General features: G+C 41.4%; 2 protein-coding genes across 2 annotated transcripts; both read right to left on the reverse strand.

Moving 5' to 3' along the window:
* Positions 1–1,917: 1,917 nt before the first annotated feature.
* Positions 1,918–5,964, reverse strand: LOC133871156 (probable LRR receptor-like serine/threonine-protein kinase At4g31250). Its single transcript, XM_062308536.1, has 3 exons — positions 5,153–5,964; positions 3,516–4,103; positions 1,918–2,742 (listed from the first exon to the last, which is right to left on the reverse strand). Exons 1-3 carry the CDS (start codon positions 5,820–5,822, stop codon positions 2,075–2,077), a joined length of 1,926 nt encoding a protein of 641 aa, XP_062164520.1. The 5' UTR covers positions 5,823–5,964; the 3' UTR covers positions 1,918–2,074.
* Positions 5,965–12,123: 6,159 nt separating this feature from the next.
* On the reverse strand, positions 12,124–16,492 carry LOC133870347 (uncharacterized). Its single transcript, XM_062307442.1, has 10 exons — positions 16,239–16,492; positions 16,048–16,153; positions 15,306–15,952; positions 14,219–15,128; positions 13,794–14,038; positions 13,460–13,693; positions 13,258–13,350; positions 13,042–13,143; positions 12,529–12,949; positions 12,124–12,421 (listed from the first exon to the last, which is right to left on the reverse strand). Exons 3-10 carry the CDS (start codon positions 15,321–15,323, stop codon positions 12,249–12,251), a joined length of 2,196 nt encoding a protein of 731 aa, XP_062163426.1. The 5' UTR covers positions 15,324–15,952; positions 16,048–16,153; positions 16,239–16,492; the 3' UTR covers positions 12,124–12,248.
* Between the last annotated feature and the right edge of the window lie 2,208 nt (positions 16,493–18,700).

Below are 18,700 nucleotides of genomic sequence, written 5' to 3' on the forward strand. Positions count from 1 at the left end.
TGGATCGAGTATCAAGATTTTTGAAGACAAATGGATCCCTTCTACTCAAACTCACAAGATCCAAGCACATGTGCAGAGATTGAATCGGGAAGCTAGGGTTTGTGAATTGATAGATTTTGAGATAAATTGGTGGAATATTCCTCTGCTTGAACAAACATTCCCGGTAGATGTAGTGGAGCAAATTTGTAACATTCCTATTAGCCCCAGATACATGAGGGACAGGCTGGTGTGGGCAGGAACTAACAATGGCCTCTTCTCGGTTCAAAGTGCTTATAATCTCGAAACAGAACGATTAGCCAGGGACCAGGGATGTACTTCTTCCTTTTCTTCTTCCAGAGACCGTTGGAAGCTTCTATGGCAGCTAAAGATTCCCAGATCGGTGCAGTTATTTCTTTGGCGCGTTTGTAATGACATTCTCCCTACCAAAGAAAAACTATGGAAGAGACGGATTGTAGACAATCCACTCTGCCCGTTCTGTGGCATAGAAGTAGAATCAAGTATCCATGCTGTGTGGCTTTGTGGGGTTGCCAAAAGTGTTTGGTCAGAATGTTCACCCCAGATTCAAAAATGCGTCTCAGATGCTACAGATTTCCTGGCTCTTTTTGGCTTACTGAAAGGGAGGTTGGAGAGGGAGGAGTTAGAGTTTGTTGCCATGGTTGCCCAAAGAATATGGTTTAGTCGGAACAGGTACGTTTTTGATGGTATAGTCACACAACCCAGTTTTTTAATCAAAAGTGCTAAGGAGGCTTTGGAGGAGTACAGGAAGGCTCTTGATTCCATGTATCTTTTCTCTTCTCCTAGTCCTATTTCATCTCCAGCTCATTGGTTTAAGCCTCCTCATGGTTTTTTCAAACTAAACTGGGATGCTGCCTTGGATAGAAATCAGAAGTGGATGGGTGTGGGAATTGTTTCTCGTGACTCTTATGGAAAGGTGATTGCGTCTAAGTGCTCTTGCCACTGTTATATTTCAAACCCCCTGGTGGCTGAGACTTTTGGAGCTAAATTGTGTGTTGAGTTCGGGATTTCACTGGGTTTCAAGTCGGTGGTTATTGAGGGAGATGCTGTGGGGGTTGTCTCTGCCCTGAACCAAGTTGTTGTTGATGAGGGTATTGCCACTAACCTCATAGCTGAGACTCGCGTACTGCTGGAAAACTTTGATCGGTGGACTATCAAGCATGTTCGACATGAAGGGAACAAGATTGCCCATTCCTTAGCTAAGCTGGCGATTTCGCAGTTGCAGAACCGAGTTTGGCTTGGTTCTTTTCCTTCTGTTTTGTCGGATCTAGTGAACTCTGAGATGTATTCTTGATTGCTTTATCTGATTACAAGATCATTTCAAAAAAAAAAAAAAAGATTCCAACACGTGAACTACATACATAATCCCTCCGCCGCAGGCAACGGGCAGTACTGTACGTATGTCTCTTCCTTTTTGTCTTTCCTTGTTTTATTTCTGACCATTAATGAAAATATCAATCTCTCTTTTTCCTCTATTTCTCTTTTTCTTTTTGTTTTTTGTTTTTTTTTTTGTTTTTTTTGTTTTTAGATCTATTTCTCTCTGTAAATTACAGGAGATATTTTCGGCTTATCAAAATTATTACTGCGGACAAGGATAAATAATGTACAAATAAAAAATAAAATTGAAAGGCATAGTAATTAATGGCAAAAAATAATGACCTTAAGGCCAACAATTTTCTACCTCAAACCTACCACCCATCCCAACGAACTTCAGAATCCAATGCATACGCAGATTCTTCAAATTTCAATGCTCACCATAAATATTAGAGTAATGTTATTTAATAAACTGTTATATATATAATTGTCACTCAATGAGACATGATACATATATCTTATGTACATCTATTTTTTAAATTAACCAGTAATTCTGTAGAACTTACATATAGGTTATTCAGATTCAATGATTAATTTAAAAAAAAAAAAAAAAAGAAATTTATAAGAAATATAAAAAGATCATTTCTCATCATATAATTGAAATAACATAGTAATGAAAATCAGTTTATACACCACGTCATCTCAATTATATATATATACTGTAAATATAAACTCATTCACAGCATTAACTGAGAAAGGAGAAGTCTTCCTCAGTCATTGCCCTAGAAGAATATATATCTCCTTCACTAGCACAGGATGAATAGTAGCCTTCCTCAGGGTCCCTCTCCTTCAACTCTTCAATCTTCTCCAGAGCCTCCCTCAGCTCCCACCTCCTCCCCACATTACACTCACAGCAACACATTCCAATCTTCAAGAGCTTCAGCATTTCTTCCTCGCTGTCCTTTATTCCCTTCATGTCAATGTCAAACACCTCACCCGTCCACTCTTCCCTCACAACTGAATTCACCCACGTCGCCAAATCCTCGTTTTCTCCCCTGCCGTGCCTTAGATAGTTTGCAGGGAATCTTCCCGTCAGCAGTTCAAGAATGAGTATCCCCAGGCACCATACGTCGGTCTTTTTTGTAGTCCGGTCAAGTTGTGCCAGCTCCGGGGACTTGTATGCCGCCATGTATTGCTGAGCATGCTCTTTGTTCACCGCCGGGACAAGAGCATACTCTGACAAGAGTGGCCTAAAGGTGTGGTCTAGAAGCACGTTGGAGGACTTTAGGTGTCCGTGGGGTAGGGTTAGGCCAGGGAACTCTCTGTAGAGGCAAGCTAAGCCCCTGGCTACTCCTTTGATGATCTTCAGGCGAGTTGGCCAGTCAAGCCCTGGCTGCCCGGGAGTACGATTTGCTGAAAAAGAGTCAAAAGCCAAAACAAGGTTTTAGTAATTTGCTTAAATGGTAATTAAAGCCGCGAGCACTTTTTATTACATAAACAACAATGGAGAGAGTTCATAGCGTTAAATCATAATTTATTTCAAAAATTTAAACTTATAGAAATTGATGGATTTAATTATTTAATAAAGAGTAATACTATACTTTACACTCATTTTATCATACTCACTTCGTACTTGTTGACGTGGCATGAGCTGAATGGAAATAGAATTTTTTTTTTTTTTTTTTTACACCTGGCTATTAATCAACTCATGTAATTAACCTTATTAATTCGGTGTGAAGTGGATGTGATAAAATGAGCGTGAATAATGGATTTATTCTTTCATGAATATTCCAACACTCTCCCTCAAGTGTAGGCCCAAATTCTCTTTAATAAATAAGTCCAACACGTGAATTATTTAATTGAAATGAGATGTGAATGATAGAGACAATGTTCGAACACATGACTTTTGCTTTAATATCATATTAAATAACTAGTACTCATTCTAAAAGCTTTCAGGATGTATGATAATTTAACATGGTATCAAAGTTAGGCATCATGTCACAGTTAGTTTGAATCACGGAGAGGGCAATTTATGAAATAGAGACATAGAGTGGACTATCGTAAATTTCATATTTCAAAGCGTGATGATATATTACAATCCCGAGTGTTCCACAAAACTTAAGTGTAATCAAACTGATGGGTCAAAGAAAAGGGAAGAAGTATGATGAGATGAAAAGAGAACATACCATGAAGATGACTAGCGAGGCTGCCATTTTCGGCAAAGTCGGAGATCAAAAGCTTCTCTTCTTTGGTAAAGTAGAAGGCCACGAGAGGAAGCAAATTAGGATGCGACAACCTTCCTAGCCTTGTCATGTGATCATAAAACTGTTCCTTCCCCATGTTGTTCATTTGCCTAAACCTCTTCACAACTACGGCTGGCCCGCTCAAAAGAACAGCCTTGTAAGAAGACCCAAAACTCCCACTCCCCAAAACTTCAGCGCCGGCTCTGAGCAGATCTTGTAAATCAAACGTATCTCTGTCGTTTCTCACAAAGTAGAGCTTCCCATTTTCACCTTTTCTGTACTCGTCCGTTGATTGGCCCTTCTTTTGCCCCGCAACAGTATTGGCTGCAAAGTTCTTGTGGGGCCGGCCTTCTTTCTCGCCGGCCATTCCATATTCGTAAGTTTGGGTCCGGCGGCCACGTATGAACAAACATGCACCTATGGCGCCTAATGCAGCAACGGCAACAACTAAGATAGCGATTATGACAATGTACCCCTTCATCTTCGAATTCTTGCATGGGCCCAGAGGCTTTCCACATAGGTCTTTATTGCCTGCTCAAATAAATAAATAAAGGGTTTTACTGACCAAATTAACAAAGATCTGGCAAATAAAAAAAGTTCAAAAGAAAAGAAATGGTGGGGATTAATTAAGAGATTTAATTTTTTTTAAGCATTGGTATCAACGTGCGTGCCATTTACAATGTGTTCTGTTGGGGGTTCAGATATGGTCACAGAAGAGAAGCATATAATATATAATTCGATCGGCAATTTAATATTATCAAATGGATTCTATATGTATAGATCTATTTCAAATACGTACTAATTAAGAATATTTTCTAGTCGTTTACAATTTTATTCCCCCACCTAATCCTTCCAAGTTGACCAGGCCGGTTACTGCTTTTATCGATTCAAACATATAAAAATAAAGTGATTATCATCCAAAAAATCTTGTGTGTTGCAATTAAGCATATTACAGCAGTTATATAATTCACCCAAGTTATCTTCAAGTGGATTTACACTTTATCCACGAACACAAACTTAATATGAAATTTGTAAGTTTAAGGGGTTCGACCCGTTTAATTAAATGAGTAGTGTTAGGATTGACCTATATATGGAACCTTATTCTCATGCCTCAACACAAATCGAATCTGCTAATTAATTTCGTATGTTTTGGAATTTACAAAGACTTCTACATCTTAATTTTTAGTCTTTCCATTCTACATATATGGAATGTAACTCCAAAAGATAACTTCTTTGGGACTTGCTTTTTTGTATTCACACACACATATGTATATAAATCAAGTTTAATATAAAAATCAACGATTAAACTTGTACGAGTTACACCTTAACCCATGTAAATCCTATATATTCAATTATTGATTTTTAAAAAAGATGGATGGAATAATACAAAATAACATTTCTCAACTTCTTATTAGATATTATATATTCTATACCTAGTGGAAATACTATTAGCGTTTGATTTAGTGCATGCCTAATGTGAAATGTGAGTGGCAAGATTTTAAAAATAAAAATAATGGAATAGAAAAAATAGCATTGTGATTAAAGTTGATGATCGAAGAAAATAAATAAATTGAAGTTACCCAAAAAAGAGCTTGAATTCAAGTTGCTTAGAGTTGTTGGAATCCGACCGTCAAGGTGGTTGTTTGCTAGATTGAATAGTGTCCATTTCCTTTGTGGAAAATCCGGTATATTTCCCTCAAACTGATTACCCTCCAGGCTCAACTCCATAAGCCTAGTCAACGCAACAAGGGAGCTGGGAATTTTTCCCGTAAATTGGTTTCGTGCCAAATGAACTTTCCTCAAAGAATTCATGCCTTGAAAAGCGTCATCCAGAATCTCACCGGAGAATCGGTTGAGAGACAAATACAGCACCCTGATTGCACCAAGTTCGTTTACCTTAGGCATTGGACCTTCGAAGCTGTTATTCATGAAGCTTAAACTCCGGAGAGTTCGTAACCCCACCAGCGTGTCCACGTCAATGATCCCGGCGAGACTCATGTTCTCTAGCCGCAGTCCGAACACATTCCCACCGTCGTCACATATTATACCTGCCCAGTTGCTGAAGCTACCGTTGCAAGGGGGGCGGATCGACGCATTCCAATTGTTTAGCGGAGCATCGGCATTAGACAAGGAACTCTTGAACTTGAGGAGGACGTCGGCGTCGGTAGCGCCGCCGCCAGACGGTGCGGCGACGAGCAGTAACATGAGCAGCATGAAAGGCGCCCAATGGAGTTGGCGAGGAGGAGCCATTGAAAAGCGAAAATGAGAATGAATTGAAGAAGATGGAAGGAAGGGGACGAATATTAGTAGGGATTGGGTGAAATTGACGAAGTCATTGCAAACAAGGGTGAGCTGGTGATGGAAGGCCGGCCTTGGAAGAGAATGTTTTTGGATTTCATTGCCGTTGATGTTTTTGTTTATTATTTTCTAGCTAGCTTGGTATGTGCTGGTAAAGTTGCTTTCTTGTTGATTATATGCCTACCAAATAGATTTAATTAAGAAAATAAAATTATTAGTGACTATGATGTTTGTCGTTGCCTCAGCCTTCAAACAAAAACCATTTTATAAAAAAATTGTATGCCAGGAAAAAACGTAACATACAAAAATACACTCCAACAGCCTTCCTTCTATAACCCCAGTTTCAGATCTTCTTATAATAAAGAGCTGCCCCATCGCCACCAACTTTAATGAAGCGGGAATGGTTCTTTTTTTTTCTTTTTTTCTTTTTCCCGAAACTTGTAATTAAAAGTTTTTTTTTTTTTTTTTTTTTTTGGGTCCAAAGAAGCGGTAAAGGTGATCACCATTGATCCATTTGATCGCCTCATCACAATTATCATTAGTACACCCCATTTTCAATGATCCGTTCATCAGATTGTATTATTGGAGATAATCAAGTCAAACCTAAGGAAACTATTGAAGGCTCCAAGCCTGAAGATCCTCCCGCTGTCCAAGGTCTACGTGCTATCCAAGACTTGCACGAAAATCTGCTAGGCTCCGACGGCTCCTTGCCTTTCATGTTTCATTACTTCCTTACTTCCTTATGTGTACTTTGTCTTCCATATTGATTGTATTTGCTAGAATACGAATGATTTGTTTCCTTCTCGTATTGTATAATTTCCTTACATGTAATCCTCAATATACAATATAAATAGAACCTAATGCCCAACGTATTCGGTGGGTTGATTACTGTAATACTTGGGTAGTCATTTTATTACATGGTATCAGAGCTTTTTTAAGACCTACGTCAGATCCCCCTGGCCTCTTTGTCCACCACCTCTACACTACTAAAAAAAAGGGCATTTATGGACGGTTTTTTTTAGACGGTTTCTAAAACCGTCTAGAAAACCAAATTTGCAAAACCATCTGTAAAAAATTTATTATGGACGGTTTGATTAAACCGTCCATAAAATTACAGACGGTTTTAACTAAACCGTCTGGAAATTTTCATTTCCAAACGGTTTTATAAAAATCGTCTATAAATTTTTAGACGGTTTTTACCAAACCGTCTGGAAATTTTTTTTCACATGCCATGTCATCGATCCGCGTGATACCCCTCATTTCACCACATCCATCCGATTTCTTTCTTAACCAAAATACAACCGTCCGATTAAAACCTTCACGCACACTAGATGTATTGAAAACCTTCACGCACACTGTATTCTTAAAACCATCGATCTCTTCTCTCTCTCTAGCTCTCTCTCTCTCTCTCTCTCGTTCTTCTTCTTCCTCCGGCCCATTAAACCCTCTATCTGCGTCTATCCTTGTCTTCACGCTACCTCCCTCAAAAATCCCCTCAATCACGCCTTTGCCATAAACCTGCATATCATCTCCCCTACGTATTGCGGCCGTTTACAGAGTTGAAATTGTTGCCCAAATCACGCAAAGAAACATCCTCGTTTATGAAGGAAAGATCGTTGCGTCCGCCTAGCACGCCATAAATACCTAGAGTCACGCCTCTGCCATCAAAGCGATTAGGGATCGGTATATTTTCTCCCCTAATTACTGCGTCTATTACAGAGTCGAATGGGTTGCCCACATCACAAGAATAATCATCCTCATTTCTGAAAGAGAGATCGGTGCATGGGTTTCTGGCCGATCTGGCGAGGCCGTTGGGGTTTCTGGCCAGATCCGACCGAAACCAGCTCTGGGTCGTTTTGGGCTGGTATATTTTTTGGTTGATTTGTGAAAGGGGGGGTGTTTAGCCGTGGCTGTAATTGTTGGGTTGTGCAATGAGGGAGCTAGGAGATATGGTGCAGCTGAACCGAAGAAGCTTGATTCTCCGATGAATTTTCAGGTGGATTTCCCGGTAGAACGCGCGTAGAAGCTTAAGCTTTGACCACTGGACAAAATAAAAAAATAACAAATAACAAATTATTTTTTTTAAAAAAAAAAAATAACAAATTGTGGATGGTTTTGGGCAAAACCGTCCATAATTTTTCTGGACGGTTTTGGCAAAACCGTTTAGAATTACGGACGGTTTGGCCCAAACCGTTCAGAAATTTATTTAACGACGTTATATTCTAGACGGTTTTAAACCGTCCAAAAAAAATAGTCTGGAATTGATTCCAGACGGTTTTTTTTTGCATTTCTGGACGGTTTAAAACCGTCCAGAATTTCCTTTTTATTTGTAGTGCTACCAATTCCCCTCTCCTCTTTGTCCTCAGCCCCTAAGGCCCCCTTATCTCTATGCAGTCCCCCAATCACACTATCTATGTCAAACTTGCCACAGAAAACTACATTGTATGGCGCACACAAGCTGTCCCATATCTTGAAGGCAACTCCCTATTTAGCTATGTTACTGTTGAAATACCAGGCCCACATCAATTCATCCCCACCCCAACCACTAAAGCTTCTGCATCAACCTCTGCTTTAGTCCCCAATCCAGCCTATATGGTTTGGTTTCATCAAGACAAGCTTATTCTTAGTGCCATCATCTCCACCCTCACGGAAGGAGTCTTGGCACACGTTGTTGGAATCTCCACCTCCCATGAACTATGGGTTCTCCTTGAGAAGATGTTTGCTTCTCAGTCTCAAGCCCGCATGATCATGTAGACTCGTTACCAACTGGCTACCATGAAGAAAGGTAGCCTCTCCATGGCTCACTATTTCCAAAAGGCTCAACACATGTCCCATATTTTAGCCTCTGCTGCTGAACCTTTAAAGGATTCAGAGCTAATATCTTATATTCTTGTAGGACTCAGTGCAGAATATGACTCTTTAGTGACTTCCATCACCACTCGTATGGAACCCATTACTTTGGAGGACCTTTACTCCCATCTGCTCACGTATGAGCAATGCCTTGAACACCATCACTCAATCCCTCATCCATCACTCAATCCCTCATTTGACTTTGTCCTCTATGAATGTTGCCCAATGTCAGCCCAGCTTCTTTGGTAAACAAAAGCAACGGTATCACCATCATGGACCCTCTAGTGGCAGAGGGTGTGGCCGTGGTCGTGGACGTGGCTCTCAGTTTTCCCACACTTCGGGCTCTACCAACCGCCCCAATTGTCAGGTTTGTCTCAAGCCAGGGCACACTGCTGCTCGTTGTTTTCACAGGTTGGATCATTCCTATCAATGTATATATGTCTCCTCCTCTCTCAGCTTTTCTTGCTACCACCTCCAACCCTCCTGACATGAATTGGTACCCGGATACGGGCTTCACCAACCACTTGACCCATAACCTCTCCAATATCAACCTTCAAGCTTAGGAGTATCCAGGCACCGAGCAGATTCGTGTCGGAAATGATCAAGGTTTGGACATTCTTAACATTGGTTTAACCTCTTTACCAACTGCCAAAATATATTTGCCTCTTAAATCTTTGCTTCTTGTTCCTGCTATTAAGAAAAATTAATTTCTGCAAACCATTTACCCAGGACAATCAAGTTTTTATTGAGTTTCAACCTTATGATTTTCGTGTGAAGGATCGCACGACCCGAGTAAAAACGGTCTCTATCCATGGCCGCCATCCTCCATCATGTCTTCTCCTCCCTCCGCTTGTTTGGGTGAACGGGTCTCCATGGATTCTTGGCATGTCTGCCTTGGTCATCCTGCTCTCAATATTGTTCGTCATGTCTTATCCAAGCACTCTCTTCCTGTGCTGTCCAATAAACCTGCTCAAGTGTGTCCCGCTTGTCAGCAAGGCAAAATGCACCAACTTCACTTTGGTGCTTCTTCTTCAGCGTCCACTTCCCTTTGCAATTACTGTTTCTTGATGTATGGACCCTACCCCTCTCTTATCATTGAATAATAAACGATATTATTTATGCATTGTAAATGATTTCAGTCGCTATTCATGGCTCTTTCCTCTAACTTAAAATCTGATGTTCTCTCCAGTTTTATGAAATTCCAAATCCTTGTTAAGAAAGTTTTTGGGCTTCCTATTAAATTGGTTCAAACCAATGGTGGAGGAGAATTTATGCCCCCTTTCAAAGACATTTAAGCTCATCAGGTATCTTCTGTAGGCAAACTTTCCCCCACACTCATAATCAAAATGGTATGCCTCGTTTAATTCGCAGAATAAACCCCTAGAATGGAATGACTATTCCTATATAATAATTATTCTTTTGTTTGGTAGTGGTCTATTTCTTGAAATAATTATTCCCATTGGAATAACTATTTTCTTACCAAGAGAAATATCGATTCTTCTAAAGAATTAGAGGAATAGCTATTCTAATGGAAATATACTAAAAAAAAATAAAAACTCTTATTTTCTTTTCTTTTAATTTTTTTATTTCAAAAAAGAAAAAAAAAAAAACAAAAAAAAAGAAGGTTAAATACCTTACACACCTATATGGTTTCAAAACTTTATTTTTTACTCCATGAGTATTCATTTTTTTTCTTAAGAGGTACCTGTGCTATGAAAAATATGGAAATAGTGCCATAGGAGGTACCTGTGCTAACGTCTGGCCATGTCATCGGACACGTGTCAGCGTCCCTGTGCGATACATGTCCCCAGATGCAATGTCAGCGCCATGTCAAGACTGATGTGCCTACTATAGTTTTTTAAGGACTTTCATGGGCTGATGTGCCTACTATAGTTTTTTAAGGACTTTAAAAATAAAATAAAATAAAATTCTAGGGGTGGCTTTTGGCCAGCCACCCCCATAAAAAATTAGGTTTTCGCTCATGGGGGTGGCCGAACCACCCCCACACCAAACGGGGGTGGCTTTACAATTTTATTTTTTTAAAATTCTTTTTTTAAAAAAAAAAAAAAGGGAAAAAAGCCTTAAAATAGAAAACCAATGTACTATTTATGATACTTATTGAAATCACAGGGGGTACATCATGAAATTTATAAAATCACAAGAGGTATACAATTGAAAATCGAAGTACCATTTGTGATACTTAATGAAATCACATGGGGCAAAACATGAAATTAATAAAACCACAAGGGGTTCAAAGTTACATAATTTACATATATATATATATGTCAAACTACAAGTCAACGCTGACGTGGTGTTAGGGGACAGGTGTTGCAATATTACACTGACACGTGTTGAATGGCGTGGCAATCTATTAGTTTTGGACGAAAAAAATTGACAGAGGTACCATTTCCGTCTTTTCCCATAGCACAGGTACCTCCTATAAAAAAAATGAAAACTCCGGAGACGAAAAATAAAGTTTTGAAACCATAATGGGCAATTAGGTATTTAACCAAAAAAAAAAAAAAAACCCCGACGCTCTACACAGTGGCTGGCCGACCACCCGTTGGAGTGGTCAGCCAGCCACATAGGGCGCTGGTGGTACTGCGACCACCTCCAGAGCAATTGAGGGTGGCACAGGCCACCCCCAGGGTCTGGCCACCCATTTGGGTGGTCGACCAGCCACCATTTTTTCAATTTTTTTTTTTTAACATATATATATATATATATATATAATGTGGGGTTTTTTTAATCATTTTGATTGGATTCCAATTAAAGTTATGTGTTATCACTACAAAAATGTATGCACTTTGACACGTGCATTTTGACACGTGTACAGTGCTGTACACGTGTCAAACATTTAGACACGTGCACTTTGACACGCGTAAGACGCGTGTCAAATGTGCACGACATTAAGTGTACAAGTTGACACGTGTATTGAGATACACGTGTCAAATTTGACACGTGTATCTCAATACACGTGTCAAAGTGTTTTGACACGTGTATTAAGATACACGTGTCAAACCGTTTGACACGAGTATTTTAAATACTCGTGTCAAAACACTTTGACACGTGTATTGAGATACACGTGTCAAATTTGACACGTGTATCTCAATACACGTGTCAACTTGTTTTGACACGTGTATTTAGATACACGTGTCAAATTGGTTATATTTTTTTAAAAAAAATCCAAATCGAATTTTTCATTTAAATAAAATTTTAATTTAATTATTTAATTGTATTTTTAAATTAAATTAAAAATACGATTAATTAATTAAATTAAAAATTTAATTAAATAAAAAACCCAATTTGGATTTTTTTTCTTCAATTTAGTTTTGGTATTGGTTATTTAAAATTATTTGGTATAATAATTTTAATAGTTATTTCAAATTTTATTATTTCCGACCACAAATAACAAAATATTGATTTTACAGAAAAACTACACAAAATAATATTACACAAATCATAAGTTAATAACGTATTCGTTAACTAAGCAAATATTTACACATAAAAATTAATTACACAAAATATCTACAAATCTGAAGGGCGTCCCTGCGAATGAGGAGGTACCGTCCCAGGCGTGTTATCGCCAACCGGCGATTGCTGAGCAAGGAATGGTGTAGCGGGCGAAGGTGTAGCGACAATGGAATGCTGGGTCAGCCGTCGTCCAACAGGCGACAACGTACCAACCGTTGTCGAATTACCTGCAAATCATATAGACAATTAAAGTATATAATATTACTTGCAAAATTAAAGGGGTAATTAAAATAAATTGAAATTAATTTTTTCCTACACACAGTATAAATCATACCTGCAGATGCACTACTAACAGACGACGTACTACCTACGTGTGCAGGTGAAGGCGTACCAAGACATGGTGCTGATGCTCCCATGGAGGACATGAAGACCTCAACCTGTCGCAGGCGCTGCTCCAACAGGTCATTCCTCGCTCGCTCAGCCTGTAGCTCCGCTTGCATCTCTTCCATCTTCCGAGTGTTTTCGGCCCAATCCCGAGACGTGCCCTGAGATGGTCCCCCTTGTGACCGAGGCCTATATGAGAAACATGTCCCCCGAACAGGTGTGACGTTCGGCCCAACCTGCCGAACCCTCCCTGCATACTCAGGCCTCCCAACCGCCTGTTCGTAAGCGTCGTTCGGTGCCCAACGCACCGTGTCTGCGGAGACGCTTTGCGTGGCGGCTGGATCACTGGATAAACTCTGCGTCATCCTCTCCTGTACGTCGTCAACATGAACAAGTCATATATTGAATAATGACAAATCACACATAATTTTAAAAATAATAGTAAATTAAATCAGTAGCATACGCATAGGACCCGTGTACGTTCGTTCACGTGAGTGCCGTCCTTCCTTGTGTGGGTCTTCACGAACGACGCGGCGCGAGTGGGGGGCGTGCCAGATGTACATGTCTGTCGTCATGCAGTTGACATATATAAGAAACAGATAGCGATAAAAATAGTATAAATAAAAATAAAAACAATTATCAACAAATATATATAACATAAACATATATATTTTCATACCTCCTCGTGATTAAATCTGGCATAACTTTTAGATCCCGTACAATGAGGAAGGTCATTCTGCTCACGCAGCCTCTTCATCCGTTCAGAGGTTGCCTACGCATTTAACATGAAAATAAAAATGTAAGCATTGACACACTTAAATTAAAACTAAAATTAAATAAACTGTTATTAAAAAACCACAACATTTTCTTGGCTTACATACGATTTTTTGCTCACGGCACCAATCTCTCAGCAGGAACTCTACATCTTCTGCGTCATAGTTGCCAAAAAAATTGTCCGGCATTCTCGCACGGATAATCTCGGGCGTGTCACCGTCTCTAATACGTAGTTTGGTTTTGAACCTCGACTTCCACGAGCGGTGCTTACGGCCAATATCACATAAAGCCTCCTGTTGTGCCCTGCGCGCGTCTACTGATACAGGTACATAGAACTCCTCCTGCACATTCAACACATTTTTATAGGTTTAAAAACTTCAAGAAATACATTAATCTCAAGTTTAATTCAAATAAATAATTAAATTATATTCATAGACATACCATCAGCGCGTCCCACATTGCCTGCTTAATCTGCCTATTTACCTTCGCCCATTCGTCCCGCATGTGTATGTAGGACCCACTCCTGATCATCTTGCCCTCAGCCCGCCGAAATCGATTGCAGGCCCGTCCTACAGGTTGTATAGCAGCATTGTACTGCAATACAACCTTCTTACCCCTCGGGAGGACCCAGTTTCTCGCTGGGTCGTCAATCACCTCATAATAAATGGTCCCGTCTGGGTTGTACCCTAATGAAAGAAATATTCAACATTAATGTTAAAAATTTAATCATAAGATTAAAGAACATATATATATATATATATAAACAATTTCTAATCAAATATTTATTTATTTAAAAACCAAAAAAAAAAAAAAAAAAAATTTGGTAAGAGAATATGAGTTTTAAGGATGTCTAAATATGTACTTACCCATCAACCGAATCTGCTCAATCCGTATGTGCTGGGTCGCTGGGTCGCCCGCAACCTCCTCCCCAACCCCTCCGGCTTGTGGATTCTGCTGATCATCATCTGAATCCATATCCTGGGGACTACCGGGGGCCAACTGATCGGTACCCAACATCGCAACGTCCTCCTCATGGGTACTCTGGCTCCCCCCCACATCTGGCATCTGACTCTCACCGGAAAGTGGCATCTGACTCTCACCGGAAAGTGGCATCTGACTCTCACCGGAAAGTGGCATCTGGCTCTCACCAGATAAAGGCATCTGGCTCTCTACATGCCTCGGGCCCTGACTCGCCCCCGATGCTGGCATCCGTCTCGGCCCCGGGCCCTGACTCGCCCCCGATGCTGGCATCTGTCTCGGGCCCGGGCCCTGACTCGCCCCCGATGCTGGCATCTGTCTCGGCCCCAAAATCTGGCCAGGCATCGCCGCCTGTGCCGGTATCTGTCCCAACCCCATAGCCGGCATCTGCATCTCCCCGGTCTGTGACAGTGGAAATCCTACATCCTGCGTCTCACTATCAGGGTTACACGTCATAGGTCCACTATACGTATACGGAAAGTACGGCGCATAACCCTGTGACCCCATCCCTTCTCGCAGCCACCATCGATATGCGTTACCCGGTTGGGTGAACCCTATCTGAGATAATGTCGGCAGCTCCGACAATGGAGAGCTGCAAGGTCCAGCTGTGCTGCTCTGTCCGTGATCTGACGTGGGCACGGCCACCGTACCCGGCAACAATGGTCTATAAGGCCCGTCTGGGTGGTGTGGCCACGCTGCAGAATACAATGCCGTCGAAACAGTGGGCGTGGTCATGGGGGGCACGGGTGGGCTAGGTGCCCGATACGCATAATGAGGGGGTCTCTGGTCCATCAATACCTGCGAACAAATGCAGACAAATTAATTAGAATATGTTTTTTTAATATATTTTTAATGAACATACTAAAGAACAGCGAAATTTATACAATTAATAAAAATTTGTATTCAGTACAAGCGAATTGTACAAGCAATATATATATCAGTCAAGTGTATTGAGTTCAAGCTAATTATACTCACAACAAATACATCAATCATTGTATCACGGGAGCTTCAATAGGATCTACGTCGGGCCTGTCGTACTCGAATTCGTCATTCGTATCTGGTAGGTCAGCAGTGGCTAGTACGAGCGGTACGCACTCATGGTAGGTTGTACCATCCTCATTACTCCCATCCCCCTGTCCAACGTCGTACACGTTGCGCGGTTTGGTCCTAACCGCACAAACCCAATTTGGGTTCCTTCCATCTTCTACGTAGAATACTTGATCCACCTGAGATGTAAGCACGTACGGCTCGTCCTGAATCTGTTCTCCCCTGTGGACGAGGTGATTGAAGTTGACAAACACTAGGCCATACTCGTCTATTGTGAATCCTCTGTCCATTGTGGGGTCTGCCCAATTGCACTTAAATAAGACGTACGTAGTCCTGTCATAGTACTCGACCTCAAATATATCGGTTAACTGTCCGTAGTACGTTTCGCCTTCAACGGTAGGAACACAGACGCCGCTATTCTGAGTCCTCCTTCCCACATCATGAGCAAGCGTGCGAAATAATTTTCCATTTACCACGTACCTGTTGTACTTCACCGCTGTCTCCTTTAGCCCTCTACAACGCATAACCAACTTGTGGCCCAATTCCTCCCTACGTTGATCGTCCAGGCCATCGACCTATGTTTTAATTACAAATAGTAAACATCACATTGGGTTATAATCCTGAACCCGCATAAATTTATCCAATTTAAAATTTACAACTATTTCCTTACATATGCACGGTACCATTCGCAGAACTGCTCATGATGTTGTGCTTCAATAAGAGCCTCCGTAATGCGACCCCTAGTGCATGATCGCCTAAGCGCGTCTTTGTGCATCCTACATTCAGCGTATACAATTATGTAATAATTGTTATTAATACTTTTACTCGAATTCTGCTAAATATAAGGTTAGGACTACTTACGTCCGCAAATTGTGAAACTCTTCAGAGTTGAACACAATATAACGATGAATCTGGTGCATTATCAACCGGTTCATGGTAACACGCGTGCCCGCTCCCTTGGATCCATCAGGATTCCTCTGAGGTCTGTTGTGGAATGTTGGTGCGTTATTCAGATACCTTGAACAGAACGTTACCAGCTCGGTCGCTATGTACCCCTCCGCAATGCACCCCTCAGGAGCTGCTTTATTGCGCACATTATTTTTGAAATTCCCCAGACTCCTGGTTTAAACACATACACGACAATTTAATTGTCGTCAATTAGGATTACAATTAAATAAAAATATTTATTTACATATTACGCCGAATTTTACCTCTCTGCCGGGTACATCCATCTATACTGCACGGGTCCGCCTAGTCTACACTCGCGCACAAGATGCACAACCAAGTGGACCATGCTGGTAAAAAACCCTAGAGGGAATATCTGTTCTAGCTTGCACAAAGTGATACAGACGTCACCCTGCAGTCGGTCCATATCTTCTTGTGATAGCTTTGTTGAGCATATGCCTCTAAAAAATGCAGAAATCTCCTCAAGAGGTCTAACCACTTTATCAGGCAATGACTTACGCAGTGCAATTGGAAGAAGCTGTTGCATCAGTATGTGGCTATCATGGCTCTTCAAGCCAGAAATTGTACGGTCCTTGAGCCGAACACATCGTGAAATGTTCGAAGCGTATCCGTCCGGGACCCTAACATTTCGAAGAACCTTTAGAAAATTTTCTTTGTCCTCTCTAGACATTGTGTGACAGGCAGCGGGAATATACGTTTTACCGTTGGCGGCCGTGAACGGATGCAACTTAGGTCTCAACCCCATTTCCTGCAAGTCCAGCCGAGCTGCCAAGTTGTCCTTCGTTTTCCCTTTTATATCCAAAATAGTGCCAAGTATATTGTCCATGACATTTTTCTCTATGTGCATAACATCAAGATTGTGCCGAAGCAAATTGTCTTTCCAATACGGCAATCTGAAAAATATACTTTTCTTCTTCCATATAACATCGGAACTCCCTGCACCCTTCTTCCGCTTCTTCCGTTTCTTCTTCTTACCCGCGGTCTCATCTCCAAACGCAACTCCGTCCAACTGTTGGAGAACCTCGTATCCGCATGGCACAATCGGTGCGCTGGCAAATTCTTCGGTACCGTCAAATGTCCTCCTGTTAAGCCGCCACAGATGTTCAGGCGGCAGATATCTCCTGTGCCCCATATAGCAAAATTTGCACCCGTTCTTTAAGCGTATAGAACGCGTCGATTGCATACAGCAAGGACATGCCTTCGCACCCCTGTTAGGCCAACCTGATAAATCTGCATACGCTGGCAAGTCGTTTATCGTCCACATCAACTGAGATCGCATAACAAAATTTTCCTTCTTTGAAGCATCGAATGTTCGTACCCCTACATTCCACAGTTCCAGCAACTCATCAATCAATGGCTGAAGGTAAACATCAATATCCATACCTGGTGAGCTCGGTCCAGGGATAACCAAGGAAAGGATGAAGGACGACTGTTTCATGCACATCCAAGGTGGCAAATTGTACGGCACAAGCATTACGGGCCATGTGCTGTGAGATGTGCTCATGTTCCCAAATGGATTAAATCCATCTGCTGTCAAACCAAGCCGGACGTTTCTACTCTCTGCCATAAAATTTGGATGTAAAATGTCGAACGATCTCCATGCCTCACCGTCGGCCGGGTGCCTCAATACGCCATCCCTAGTGCGGCCTTCTGCATGCCATCTCATATGGGGCGCAGTATGCTCAGACATGAATAACCTCTGCAACCGTGGGATGAGTGGAAACCACCTCAAGATCTTCACCGGGCGTTTTTTTCTCGCTGATATGATCTCACCATCATCATCTACATGTGTATCAGCCCTCCACTTAGACTCTCCACATACGGTACATGAATCTAATTCTTTATTGTCTTTCCAGAATAACATACAGTCGTTACGGCACGCCGGAATCTTCTCATACCCCAGACCCATGCCACTTAGGAACTTCTTCGCCTCGTACGTGTTATCTGGCAATGCCTCATCGCAAGGAGGCAACAACTGATTGATGAATTCCAGAATGTCTGAAAAAATCTTGTTACTAATACCTCCAACGCACTTCAAGTTGTACATGTGTACAGTAGCACTCAATTTACTGTGCTTTGTACCAGGGTGAAGGGGCTTCTCGGCAGTCTTTAACAGCTCTTGGTACTTCAATGCGTCCTCGCACGACGTATCTTCATCAACTTGTTACGGAAGAGTACTTGCGGCTTCAGGAACATCGTGCACGCCGAAGGCGTCACGCAACATGGCGTGCATGTTATCATCCTGTTCCACGGCGACACCCTCCTGTTCTGTGACTTCACCATGTTCAGTGCTATGGTCAGCGGCCTCTGTGCCACTGTGATAACTCGAACACTGACCAGGAATAGCGGATCCAGTC

The sequence above is a fragment of the Alnus glutinosa genome, chromosome 6, assembly GCF_958979055.1.
Source record: "Alnus glutinosa chromosome 6, dhAlnGlut1.1, whole genome shotgun sequence".
Lineage (NCBI taxonomy): Eukaryota > Viridiplantae > Streptophyta > Magnoliopsida > Fagales > Betulaceae > Alnus > Alnus glutinosa.

Excerpts from the sequence above, each read along its gene's own strand:
- LOC133870347 (XM_062307442.1), bottom strand. Across the intron at positions 14,039-14,218 it reads TGAGCAGATTCGGTTGATGG|GGTACAACCCAGACGGGACC; the intron begins GTAAGTACATAT and ends TTCTTTCATTAG. Across the intron at positions 12,950-13,041 it reads AACGTACACGGGTCCTATGC|GAGAGGATGACGCAGAGTTT; the intron begins GTATGCTACTGA and ends GACGACGTACAG.
- LOC133871156 (XM_062308536.1), bottom strand. The coding sequence starts at position 5,822 with ATGGCTCCTCCTCGCCAACTCCATTGGGCGCCTTTCATGCTGCTCATG. Across the intron at positions 4,104-5,152 it reads GAATTCAAGCTCTTTTTTGG|GCAATAAAGACCTATGTGGA; the intron begins GTAACTTCAATT and ends TTATTTGAGCAG. Across the intron at positions 2,743-3,515 it reads CCTCGCTAGTCATCTTCATG|CAAATCGTACTCCCGGGCAG; the intron begins GTATGTTCTCTT and ends ACTCTTTTTCAG.